Raw genomic sequence first — 13,959 nt, forward strand, 5'->3', positions numbered from 1 at the left:
ATGAATGAATTGTCTTACATTGCATAACTCGGTCGCCAGAGTGACCTTCGGCCTCGAACGGGGTGAGCAACATCGCACGTTCAGCGAAACTTTATTGCTGTCGCGTGGTGATAACCCCTTAACTATAATATACAAGAGTCCGCCTTGTTCATAGACTTGTATTCCTTACCATGTAACCACCGATGATATCGATGCTCGTTGCGTGGCGCTGTGTTGGGCAATGTCCACTGTCCTCTATCGTTGGTTCATGAAAAACCGTGGAGAAATATTCGAGTATCGTGTACGAAACGGAATTGCATTTCGAGAGGAATGAATGGGAGGGTCGCTTGCTATATATTCTATAAACTCGTGTTGTCGAAATATTAGTTACCGCACTGTTATATAAATAACGAATAAATTTTTATTTTGCCGTTTACATCATTGATGGTCGATTAGAAAATACAAGTAACGTGAAGTGTTACGATGCCCATTTGTGCGTAATCGGAAGTAGCTTCGCGAACGATACAGGTCTGATGTAGTAATCGCATCGGTGGTTTCTATCAACGAAATTTCGATTACACGAATTTGTGACTTGCTTATGTTGTTTCTAACGCCTCGCGAAATGCAGGAGGAATAAAACGTCTCTCTAAACCGTTCCTCTTGTCGACTCCAAACGACACGATAGATGGCGCGATGTGATGGGACACACGAAAACGTTCGAAGACGCTTTTATTTTCGTCGTGTTCTCGGTACGCTATTAACCGCGTGAATCGCGAATGATAAATTTCGATCGATCGATACGACTTGTTTTACGGTGATACTCTGCAAAAGAAGGAAGAAAAGATACACAAAAGGAGCACACGATCTCGAAGGGAGATGTACGCTCTGTAACTCTATTAGGAACTAACGAAACCTCGGGGCAGAAGAAAACTCTACGAAGCACTGATTTCGTATGTAAATAGATCGAATCTATCTTCTGCATTTAATACTCGACTCGCGATACGCGCAGGAATCCCATATGTATATTTGGACCCCAGAACCAGAGTGTATTAAGTAACTTAAAAAAAAAAAATGACATTTTATATCTGAATTCTTTCCGATGGTAAAAATTATTTCGTTCTAAGTCCTTTAGTTTTTAATATAATAATATAAAAATAATATTAAGTTCGTATCTTATTCCGAGCTAAACAGTCTAAAGTCCATCACATAGAGGGGACTTAATGCAATGTTTACCACTTCTACGTATCGAGATTCGTCTTAAATCCATTCAATAGTTCGAAGGTAGCAATTATTTCCCGTTGGAACCTTACCGAACGATTCCAAAGTTACATGATTTCGGCAACTTTGATTTACTCTCCCCTAAAGTTTGAAAAGTGTGACTTAATACACTCTGGCTTTGGGGACCAGATATACATATATATATATATATATACACACATATACATAATCTAACCCCAAACGTATCGAAATAAATTAAAAGAGAAATGTTTGACGGGCCGCGATGAGATAGCAGTAATCATTTTGTGCGCGCGATTAGATCCGTTTGGTTAAGAATACCGAGCACAGTCGAGTCGGTAACATTAGGCGGCGTCCTGTAAATAGACGTTATCGACTGTTCTCTAATGAGAATCTCGCCGCGGCTTTTGTCGGTGGATCCCGTAAGTTGTTTCTCGCGTACGACGATTCCGTCTAACCAGGTCGCGTTTACATATATATATTAATATATACAAGGGTAATTAAAAAAAAAAAAGAAAACATTTAACGATACGAAACACAATTATTTATGAGTAATAATGTCAAGCAGATATCTTAGTATCACAGTCAATGTAAGACCCACGACTACGGGGTCTAGGCCTTCGGTGATGCCTGGGATCGATTTCGTCGTCTTTCATCGTTATACAAACGAATCTCCGTTAGCTTCGATGCTTCGTCTTTCTACGATCCTGAACGTGTTTTCCACACCTCAGGGTCCGACCCTCTTCACGGGATGGAGGGTCCGTAAAAATGATCTGAATTCAAATACAAACTCCCCGTAAGTGATCAGTGTTTTTACAGTCGCCCGATTAAAGAGGTTAATTTCGCTACATTTCATTCGTCAATTACAGAGAATCGAAGCGTCGAAAGACAAAAACAGAATAGCCGATGCAACGAGCACCGAGTCGCTGTCACCGTGCAAGAAAGGGACGTCGACGTGGCATCACCGAACGCTATTCGGACGATTCTTTGGTGAGTCCTCGGTGACGGTGAGTCGTTTCTCTATCTCGTTCCCCCGTGACCATTTGTTTCTCTCTATTCTCTGTCCCGATTTGTATCTATTCGTTCAAAAACGAAGACGGAAATCCTTCAAGAACAGGCGCACTCGAGCACCTGTATGTCCTTCCAATAGGAGACTTTCAGCTGCGTGGCGTCGTTCTCGTCGAAGTAAACGATCATCAGCTGGTCGAGCTTGCTGGGCGCGCAACACGGTTTCGGCACCTTCTTTCTGTCCTCTTTCCACAGCAGACTCTGCAGCAGAGCGTGATGATTGGCCGGATTGTATCTGGGCGGGCAACGACCCTTGCAGTATCCGGCGTCGAACATTTTCGGGTAGACGATGAACTCGAAACCTTTTAGGTCTTTGAACATCACCGTCAGCTCGTGTCTGCAACACTTTTTGCTCTCGCCTTTGCAGTTCGTTCGACGGCCCTGGTGCAGGAACATCAGTTCCTCGGGAGTGGATCGTTTCGCTCGGCCGTTCGTGGCGGAGGATATCGATTCGGTGAACACGTTCAGAACAGGGGACGAAAAGGTACGTCGTACTGGTCGATCGTCGTTGCGACGGAATTCTAGTTCGAGGCCGAGATTATCGACACCAGGCTCCAGCCACGAGGAAACTGCCACGGTCGAGTCGAATTCGAGCCATCTCGAGTCCCTCGAGTCCCGTACCGCGATCCTCCTTCGTATGAGCAACCGTCTCGCCCCGTACGTCCTTAGGTAGAGCAGAACGTCCACGTCCGAACGTTCACTGTAATGACCGTGGAGCAACAGTCGCAGCGTCGCGTGATCCACCGACGACGTCTCGTACGTCCCAGGAATTTCCACGGGAAAGAACAATCGGTGACGGTACTGTCCTCCTCCTCCTCCAACCTCGCTGCTCGTCTCGTAGATTCGACTCGATCCATTTCCAGGATGCGCTGCAACAAACCACGATTCACTGAACGGAACGTTACGTAAATAAAAACCTTGGAATAACCGATTCTCTCTTTCTCTCGTGGGATTTCTCTATTTATTACCGCGTCCATTGTTATTGTTACTGGTTTTTTTTTAATTGTTGTTACTCATTTACTCGCGGGATTCACGTCTCTCGTTGAAATAGAGGTCGGCAAAAACTAGGGAAATATAGGTTAGAAATAGTCCACTTTTCCGGGAAAAGATTTTTTTTCTCGATTCCTCGTTTGACGAGATCAGGGGCGTTTGTAAAGCCTGGGATTATATGTGCCGGTGATTAGGAAAGTGGTGTATAAGTCGTGTATTTTTAGTTTCGAATATTCTTTCGTAATAGTAACATTATAACTCGATGTACCGTAGAATAACAGAACTCGAACTTTTTCTGACTTACACCACTTCCACAATCATCTGCATATATTTAAATCCTTTCCGACCGTAAATTCCATTTGAAATCATTAAATCACTTAGCATACATAATTCATGTTAGAAGCCTAAAAATTCAGTGTGGCATCGTATCGTATAGTTTTATGCCGTTAAATGGATACATTCTCAGAAATAATACAATTTAGGAATTATTTAATGAGTATTCATTTTTGTTTACGAACAATTTTGTATTTTTTCTTCATTTTCCTGTTTTTTCTGACATCCACGAAATAACTACAATGGATTTTCGACATATTGCCACGGCTGGGGCTGTAGGAGAGTAAAATTCTTGGATGCGGCTCTATATCGAGAGCCCCCTCCATTCTGCCGTCGTAGCCCGAGCGTCTGCCTAATTTGTGTGCATGATAGTTAGACCGAGGAAGTTTATGCAAATTCGTAATTTCAAATACTAATATCTAAAAATTGAAATGCGACAGAATTTTGGTTTTTGCACCAAAGACTTCACTACGTCTTAGTATCGTCAAAGCTTTTTTTGCATTTTCCAAGTTAAAGGATATTGTAAATGCACATAATCGTATACACATGTGGAGGGAAAGGTCCTCGTGTGGCAATATATCAAGAGTCCACTGTATATGCAAACAAGTATTATTTTTTGTTTGAAAGAAATAATTCGGGTTGGAAAAGGGTTAATGTTCCGAAGACAAAGTGTAAAATCAGTTGAACCAAATAAATACGGCCAACGGCCACCTAAAATTCTACGAACAAATCATCGTCAACAAAAGCGATCAAGCATAAAGACCGGGGTAATAATCGTAACTCCGTTTATCGACGACGGTGCACCGACCGTCCGCAAGAATGCACGTTGGATTCTGTTAATTACACCGTTGTAATTCACACGGTACGGTGGCTGCAAATGGCACGTATTCCACGCATTGTATACACACGTAGTACATACTAGGTGTGGTCGGACAAACGCGTCACGAAGTGCGTTTTCCCGTGAGTTTGCTGGATTCACGCAAGCTCCTTTACGGTTCTATTATTAATCCCTGTTATTTTATTGCGCATACCCCGAAAGAAGGGGGGGCTATTGACCCCAAAAGCTCGATCAGAATTTCTGCAACGGCCCTACCGACCGTTGACTCCCCCCCCCCCCCCCAGTCGGTAAGGTCGTAGTTTTTCAGTGCGTTTTTTTTTTCGTCGATGTTCGACGAGAAGGAGCGGACAACACGTTACATATCCGGTAGAGGCGCAACGGCAACGACCACTCTCCGCGTCCGTTCCATTTACATCGGGCCAATTAGAGGAATCATCAAAACACCGAGGGGGTAATTCGTTAATAAACGTGCTGCACGCGCGTCACCGTGCCTCGTTACACTGGCAAACGGTGAAACGCATCCACACACGCGTACGGATGAACCGATACCGTAAAGGTATCGATACTTTTACTCATAACTAGGGATGAATCGATACAAGTAAATACGAGTACATTACTCGATACTTTTGTTTCGATACCGAGTAAGTATTGATACCTTCATACAATACTAACAATGAGTAAAAGTATCGATACCTAAAATCGATACTAAAGATACTCGGTATCGAAACGAAAGTATCGATTATTATTTACTTGTATCGATTCATCCCTACATACGCGTCCAATCATCGGATCATCGTCGTCAAGAGAGACAGAGAGAAACGAGTTCGTTGGGGATTTCACGAAGTGTAATCGTGTTCGTTTTACGTCAGGACCCAGCACACAGGTAGTTCGCACGGAAACGAGCCGACACATTCCAGGATGGTTCCAGGAATTCAAACGCGAGTCGCGCGTAAGCGGCTATTTACGACCGCGATACACCATCCCCCCTCTCCCTCGACATTGTTTGCGCTTGGGCGGTTGTGCAGGCTCGAAAAAGGAACTATCTATTAGGTCATCCCGTGAGTTCCTGTTGATTTTTCAAGCGACAGTTATTTCCCGTTGGATCCTGGAAGAAATGCAATTTAACCTTCGGAAGCATTGGTGGTGTAAACTGATAAAAGTGACCGGTGGTTGTTATGCGGTTATTTTGTGGTTATTGTGTTGGTAATTATTGGAGGTTAACCCTTGGAGCAGGGACTTAATACCGTTATAATTTTGATACCGGTATTATGCCCAGGGACTAAAACCGATATGATTTTGATACCGGTATTATGCCAGTAAAGGTATACCGAAACCGAAATAAATACCGGTATTTTTTCGGTTTTTCTATTGTATACATGGCAGGGACTTACCGGTATTTTACGTTTCGGTAGAAGTTCCTGCCTTGGAGAACGGTTCCCGTGTCCACTTGTACGGGAGTGTTCAAAACCCGTATGTAACTCATCGATTTGTAAATACTATTTATACTATTTAACCTTTAATTACTCGCATAGGGTAATTATAATTTCGATGTCTTCATAAAATGCGTAATTCGTATCCGTTATCGTAATCTGTCTGTATAGTTTCCTAATTAGATCTTCTTTATGAGATTCTGGTAATGGTTGACACGATGCGACTAAATAGTTACGCAAAGAAGCATATATTAGGTTCGTATAAGACCATATGCGAGTAATATTGTACAAAGCGGGGTGCGAATAAGTACAGTCTAAATCTGATCTTTGCAATAGTATTATTGTAGTTATGATCGGTATGCGAAAGTAGACAGTGAATTTTGAATTCGAAGAGACATGTAAATATACACGTCAGATCCTATTATAATCCTACAATGATACGTTTATAGTTGGATGCCATTTCTTATAATAACGATGTTTAAAATTCCTTCATCGACTAAGAATAATACCGAGTGTCTTAAAGTAGTTCGGAGCTGTCCCGATAAAATATCGCTTCCCATTCACGAGTTCAGCACGTTTCTCTCGTAATACTTTCTTTCACAATTTTATTAATTTGCCTCGATAAATGTCAGAAATATTACTTTCATCGTGCGATCTCATGACAAGGTACCGTATTTCTTGATGATCCTAAGCAAGAAAGTGGACTTTCGACGGGAATTTCTGGGATGACCCAATATGTAGGCTTCGGGTTAAAAACCTATAAAACGAAGTTACTTCTTTCATAACATAATTGGATAATTAGAGTCGTTTGCGAGTCTAAGTGAATTTCATTTTAGCAAGCAACGGGAAAATGTAAACTTATTGAACACAACATAGATAAATTCGTATATTTTTCAGCATTTCTTTAGTGTTCTTAATTCCTTACACTAGGATTTTCAATTAAAAATGTGGAGAAAATTCTCCAACACGTGCCCAGGTAACTACGATGTACCAGTTGCAAAAAAGAATTATTCGATCTTTTTACTATTACTACCCTCCATTTTCAGCATTTCTTTAGTGTTCTTAATTCCTTACACTAAGATTTTCAATTAAAAATGTGGAGAAAATTCTCCAACACGTGCCCAGGTAACTACGATGTATCAGTTGCAAAAAAGAATTATTCGATCTTTTTACTATTACTACCCTCCCCCCCATCGAGATAGAAATGATTTGACCGAACGTTCCTCTTGTAACTACGAGTCGTAAGACGACACCGACGGATTAGCGTTCCGTACCGTATCGACTCTGCTCTCTCTCTCTCGGGTATACCCGTCGTAAAACATCGTGTAACACGACGCCCTCAACGTTACAAACGTTTCTCGTCGTACGGGATAAATCTCTGTCTGGAAATGTAAAAATACGACGGTATAAGCCGTGAAAGTTATCTCCCGATTCTCGTTTCGTCGCGCGATATCCTAACGGTCCCTGGTTTCGAACGTTATCTCGGGCGTCTGCGGTCCGGCTACGGCCCTCGGAGCCGTTAACCCAGGGCCTCTGGTGTAGAAAATAGTTTTCCACAATCCTCCGGTGAAAAACACATTTTACTCGCGTGTGTTCCACTCAGCGAATCGTTTCTCGTCTCCCCCAGACGATAAAAAACGATCCACCCTCTGGGCTAAGGGATGGGGGACAAGAGAAGATCTCCCTTTTTTGACCGATTTCGAAAAGGAGGTATATAATTCGTTGTGTATGTATATGTTTTTTCATCAACGTAATATTATTCAACATCCTCTTCATTAAAAAAAATAGTTTAATACATTAGAAGTGAAGAATTAATTAACCCCTTGCCCTATAATATCGAGTCAGTCTCATGTTGACGTTTTGAAAATCGATTCAACAAAGAAGAATATTATTCGGTTTTTTTATTCAAAGTGAAGAACCACGGTGCTGGTATTAATATTTAACTTTTACAGTAAAAATACAAGTTGCAATAAGTACAGAATTAATTTCGTTTCTGGGAAACTATTGGTAACAATGTAATCCAAATAGGTTGAATAATAAAATTACAGCTCTTTCTTTACCATGCTTTCGTCATCACTTCCTATTTACATAGACGCGTTTTTGACGCTCAAATTGCACTTTCATTTTTCAAAATTACTTTTTAAATGCCAGATACACACAAGTACATGTATTTGTTGTTTTTATGTAAATCAGAATTTAATAATAAAATATTTTGTATGCAATTCTTCATACATAGTTTCGTTTTTATTAACTGAAATAAATAAAGTGGCAGTATTAGGGACACTGGCAGTAATCGCGTCATCTACCCTACGCCTGATTGAGAAATCGTAACGCTGGATGATACGATGTTTACTCGAGACGTTGGAATGCACACAGGACACACACACGTCCCACGATCTATAAACCTGACAGGGCATCTAAATCGATCTGCATGTCCCATTCCTCTCGAGATCCGTTTGTTTCTTTCCAAGAAGGGTGGGGGTGGGTAGCGGTTACGATTCATCGAATCGGTCCCGAGAATAGGATCCTCGCGTATACCGGAACCGATGAAACGATCGCGTTTGGCGATCGACCAGCGATATCGCAAAATAACTCGCCGTGAAATCGGTACGGAATCCATGGTATTTCGATTATTCCGGCGTAAAAGTTTCGAGGAAGCCTACGCGGATCCCCTTCCTGACGCCACCCCCTCCCCTCCGAAAAAAACTCGTCACCGAGCCGGAATTCGGACTGGTGATATCCAAATAGCTCGTTTATTCGCGGCTCGGCATACCAATTATAGATTACCTTGCGGAGGATCGCAGGCTAAAAATACACACACGTCCGCGGGAATCATTCATTTTCCTCCGGGCGGAATTTCGCGGTATTTTGGCTCGGGGGATCGGCACGCGACCCCTACAGTCGTGGTATCGGGGAAGTTCGGGGCAGATGGATAACGTTTTTATAAATGCTCGAAAATTGAATAGATGAAATTGTAGAAAAGCAGAGATGGGCAAATTAATTATCTAGATAAAAAGTTTCGAATAACGAATAAAAGATAAAACAAAGTATTTCGTTATTTTTAATTGTTTGAACGTGGAAATTTCAATTTTTATTAGAAAGTAGTACTTCTTTATGAATGAATCGACATTTGTCGAACAATTATTTAATCTCATTAACTGTTTAAAGCTCAGGACGACATCCTTAGATACTGCTGCTTTTCAATGTGAGTTATTCGAATAAAATTCTGCCCAACTCTGTAGAAAAGCTACCTATAGTCCAATTTGGATGATTTTTAGATATGTTGTAATTATATTTGGATAGCGTCAATGAAGAAATCAAGATCTTTATAGAAAGATATTTTGAACAGTACACAGTCCAATCTAGTGTTGTGGATCTAACAAGGAGTGTATTTTAGGTGTCCGCCTCCGATTGCTTTGGTTTTCGGATATGTTTTAGAGGACCGAAAAATAAGAGATACGTATTTTTTTATAGCGGCCCGTTTTCATATTTGGGGGGTGAAACTACCCCTCAAAGTTTCGACCCGGAAGTACTATCTCGAAAACCAGAGGAGATACATGAAAACTTTCAATTGGTGGCTTTCATGGTTTTTTATGTACAATAAACTGGTGTTAACAAATTGTCAAAAATACAATTTGTTTATAACAAAAAAATTTGTTATAACTTTATTTTACAACTTATTGAAATTTGCGTAATGACATAAAATGACGAGCACTTAATTCCAAATCCATTGGTATATTTATTTTTGAAATTGCCTCCTTAGTCTCGCAGTTTTTTATTATTTATATCCTGTGCGCACGCTCGCTCTTTAAGCTTCTGAATGCCTCGGTTTTCGGAGAATACATATATTATCGAAGACTTTACGGTTCATATTTGTCATAAAAGTGATATTCATGAAAAGAATGTTTTAAACAAAATGCTTTTTTACACCAAGAACATCTAACTATCGGTGTTTCATCACAGAGTGCACATTTCATTTCTATATTCTCTTCGAAAGCAAATTCTACAGGATTCACAAAATCTCCTAACTTGGTTTCTGCGTATCCACTTTTATACCAAGAATACTGGAATAGGACTAAGGAGGCAATTTCAAAAATAAATATACCAATGGATTTGGAATTAAGTGCTCGTCATTTTATGTCATTACGCAAATTTCAATAAGTTGTAAAATAAAGTTATAACAAATTTTTTTGTTATAAACAAATTGTATTTTTGACAATTTGTTAACACCAGTTTATTGTACATAAAAAACCATGAAAGCCACCAATTGAAAGTTTTCATGTATCTCCTCTGGTTTTCGAGATAGTACTTCCGGGTCGAAACTTTGAGGGGTGGTTTCACCCCCTAAATATGAAAACGGGCCGCTAGAAAAAAATACGTGTCTCTTATTTTTCGGTCCTCTAAAACATATCCGAAAACCAAAGCAATCGGAGGCGGACACCTAAAATACACTCCTTGTAAGTTTTGGTAGCCAAGAATAACCTTTAAAAGACTGTCATTCTTTGAAAGATTCGGGTTCGGAATCATTTGTTTGGGTATGTATGGCAGTTGGGGTATTAAATGGGGAGGGGTAGGAGGTGTCGATCGTTTCTACCTGGGTCGATAACTCAGTGCAAAAGTGGCCGTGGTTCGAACTACACCTTACGCCGAAAAGAACCTAAAACCGTGTAAGTTATTTCGAGACAGTGTAACTTTGGTGAAACTGCATCAATTTCAAATTTGAAAAATGGATCCTACTGCTGGAAGTGAGTAGAATTAATATCCCTATTTACGAAATCATAATTAAATCGTAAATCGTGATAATTTATTACAAAGATTACATATGCAATGAATTTGATGAAATTCTGTCGTTATAAAAACTATTTCCACATCGATGCCGCAGTGAAAAAAGCTGTACGTAGCCAGACACACGTTATTTTCTTTTTAAAGTCACGAATCGTTCGAAATGTATGCGTTTTGTTAATAGAGGCTGTTGGTCATGTTTCAAATTATACTGCAATATTAAATATTACGTAAAAATTTTATAACTCTGGGAGAGAGGGGGGGGCAGGAGGCAAAATCCAATTTTTTCTTGTAGGGTGGGGCAAAAACCACTTTTGTCCGTCCAGGGGGTTGATATAGAGGTTACTGGTCGTGTTTCAAATTATACTGCAATATTAAATATTACGCAAAAATTTTATAATTCTGGGAAGGAAGGGGGACAAAATCCAATTTTGTAGGGTGGGGCAAAAAGACACTTTTTTTCTGTCCAGGGAACAAGTGCCCCTCCCCTTGGCTACGCCAATGAACGGCCCTGCAAACATGCTTCGATGATCGAGATGAAAACTGTTGACCCACCGTCTAGCTGGTGCAACCGATCAGCAATCTCTCGAGGAAGAAATCGCGTCGAGTCGAGTAGCGGCGGGCCGGGTGTGCACGTACAAAAGGAAATCGAGCCAGTACGCGCGCAGCTTCCTCGCCGATTCGTTCTTATTGCATTCGGGAACTCGTCGACGCGGTCGGAATTTCTATTTCATAATAACGCGATCGCCGACGATGCCCACAAGGCGAACAACCACCGAGCCGTATTCGTTCGTAGCTGTTCGTCCACTTGTCCTCCTCTCTTTCTCGAGGGACCAGGTGGGTTTCTTTTACACGCTGTGGACGAGGATTAAAGCGGATTCGGGCACCCGCGTGTCTTCGGACGGGTGTTCGATTCGACGACGACTACGCTGCTCGAATTTGTTTTCGAGATCGAAAGTATTTGTCACCTGATATATCTGTGCTCTTGGATTTCCAGTCTGCCTGTTTTTACTGTCGAATGCGTAAGGAGAACTAGTTGATGTTATTGAGAAAATTTTTGTTTTTAAATGTAGACCGACTTCGAGATGCGATAAAAGGTAGAAAATAAATTCTATTTTCATTGTTTATACAGAAATGCAGCAATGGTTAAGGAAATTTATTTTCTCTTGCTAAATAGCATATTGAATACAGTAAATCTTCGATGAGTGTTCGAAGGCTCCTCGGTATTGAACATTAAATATTTCATAAACTGTTGACCATATGCGACGGAAATAAATATCACTGGCTTCAGAATTTCAAGCTCTATCGCCACGATAAACCTAATTGAAAAGTCATGGCTAAATCTTTCTACACGCTTGAGATTATGGCAGGTTGTAATCGGGGACGACAAATAAAGAACGAACGAGATCCGAGGGCAAAGTCGTTAGAAGTTGGTTGAAGGGTGCTTGAAGCCACTCCGTGCCCTTTCCACGCAGTCAAACATCATCTCACGTGTCTCGCGAGACCCTTTCTTTCAATGTACTTGTCTACATGGCGTGAAACGTGCCGCGTCGCGTTGCCATGGCTCGAGGAGGATTCGGATTCGAAAGAGCCACTCGACTTTTAACTAGTTTCACGCTTTTGCGACCTCTTGTTCCTATGCCATCCAGTCGGCGGTAAATACTGTCTACGTTTTACGCTGCTATTATGCTCGCGACATTAAACGATGAGAAATTAAAAAGGATAAAAAAGATGGGACAATCCGCAACGTGCATATTCCTCATGCAAATACAAATCGAAAAGTCCTTTACCGTTTTCTAATCTGAAGCCCCGTTTCCGAGATATTAGCAGTTGAATGAACTCCAATCAGCTGAGCGGTCGGCCACGCATACGCGTAGACGCAGTGACCAGTCAGCTGTTCACGCGTACGCGTGGCCAAACGTTCAGCTGATTGGGGTTCGTTCAACTGCTAATATCTCGGAAATGGAGCTTCAGATTACAAAACGTTAAAGGACTTTTCGATTTGTATTTGCATGAGGATTATGTATGTTGCGGATTGTCCCATATTTTTGGGACAACTAAGCATCTCGACTGTAGAATCTTACCTATTACTACCCTCCTGGTCGAGATAGACGGTTCAAACCTGGCACATACTGTTTTTTCTTCACTTCTAACCCCCTTATCCCACTAAACCCTTTGACAGAATTTTTTCTTAATAGGATGTAAAATTATTTAAGACGATCAAAAATGTATATTTTATCTACCCGTTTTGGTGTACGTATATCTAGGGCTCCAACAACTACTACCCGCAAAATACGTTGGTCTTCCCTGGGCGCTTGAATTGCCACAGAAACACTTAAAGGTGTGGAGAACCCAAACTGTTTTTACGAAGTCATTATACCTCGGGGAGGCAGTAGAGTTAGTGTACGATCAGTTTTACGACGAATCGCATCGTCGATGGGGCTTTTTGCACGTGGCGAAACTGGCGTCTTTCCTTTGAATTCGTGTAACACAGGTCGGTATTCGGCCGGCGGAAACTCGACTGTTTACGCGGGGCAGTAATTATAGCGTGGCCGCGGTGTATATTTTTTCAGACAGCCGCCGGCCACGAAATTACGCGTTTCTGAGGATCGTGCGCGTTACCCTCTTAAGAATACGCGTGTATCGATAGAGAGAAAGAGAAGGTGTATAACGAGTTCATTTTCTGTTCTTTGTTCAGTTTTCTTTTTTCTTTACCTGTAGCGTGAAACACGTGCAGACTTTTCCTGCTTTTCGGGCTGTGCTCGTCTGTGGTGGACAGGTGAACTTTCTTCAGGTACTCTCTGTGCGCTCTCTCGTACTCGGCTTGGCTCACGTTCGCCTGAAACGAAAACACATCCAACGATTTTCATATTAAAGTCAATCACCTTTTGTGTCGCCATTTTTTTTGGGGGGGTGGGGGTAGTTTTTTAGGGACCATGCAATATTTTCGATACTGCTATTTAATCTGTTAACCTAAATTATTACTGTTATGATTAAATATTATTTAACACGTTGAATGCCGTGGGTGTTCCTGACGATTTCATAGTCCCGGGCCTCGAACAATCTTAATCCAGGCCTGATCCTCGACTAGTTTCACCGTTGACTGTAAATACCTCCCATGACTCAGCTTCGAGGTGATTAGACCTCTTGACCCCGTTGACTGTCGTCGTTGATCCCGAAACGCGAGCTAACAGAGAGGCGTCGACCAAATATAAGCGCTCGGACGATTACGCGGAAATTAATGAGTCCGTCCCGATTCATTCTGAAAATCCAGAGAATCAACGAGCCTCTTCCCCTCGTGTA

General features: G+C 41.4%; 1 protein-coding gene across 1 annotated transcript in view; it reads right to left on the minus strand.

Moving 5' to 3' along the window:
- Nucleotides 1–2,285: 2,285 nt before the first annotated feature.
- LOC107189801 (derriere protein) overlaps nt 2,286–13,959 on the minus strand; it is a 23,734-nt gene continuing 12,060 nt past the window's right edge. Inside the window, exons 2-3 of the mRNA XM_015578468.1 lie at nt 13,372–13,495; nt 2,286–3,152 (exon numbers count right to left, since the gene is read on the minus strand). Coding sequence (XP_015433954.1) covers nt 2,323–3,152; nt 13,372–13,495 — 954 coding nt within the window. The 3' untranslated portion in view covers nt 2,286–2,322. The remainder of the gene's footprint in view (nt 3,153–13,371; nt 13,496–13,959) is intronic.

This window comes from Dufourea novaeangliae, unplaced genomic scaffold (genome assembly GCF_001272555.1).
Source record: "Dufourea novaeangliae isolate 0120121106 unplaced genomic scaffold, ASM127255v1 scaffold173, whole genome shotgun sequence".
Classification (NCBI taxonomy): domain Eukaryota; kingdom Metazoa; phylum Arthropoda; class Insecta; order Hymenoptera; family Halictidae; genus Dufourea; species Dufourea novaeangliae.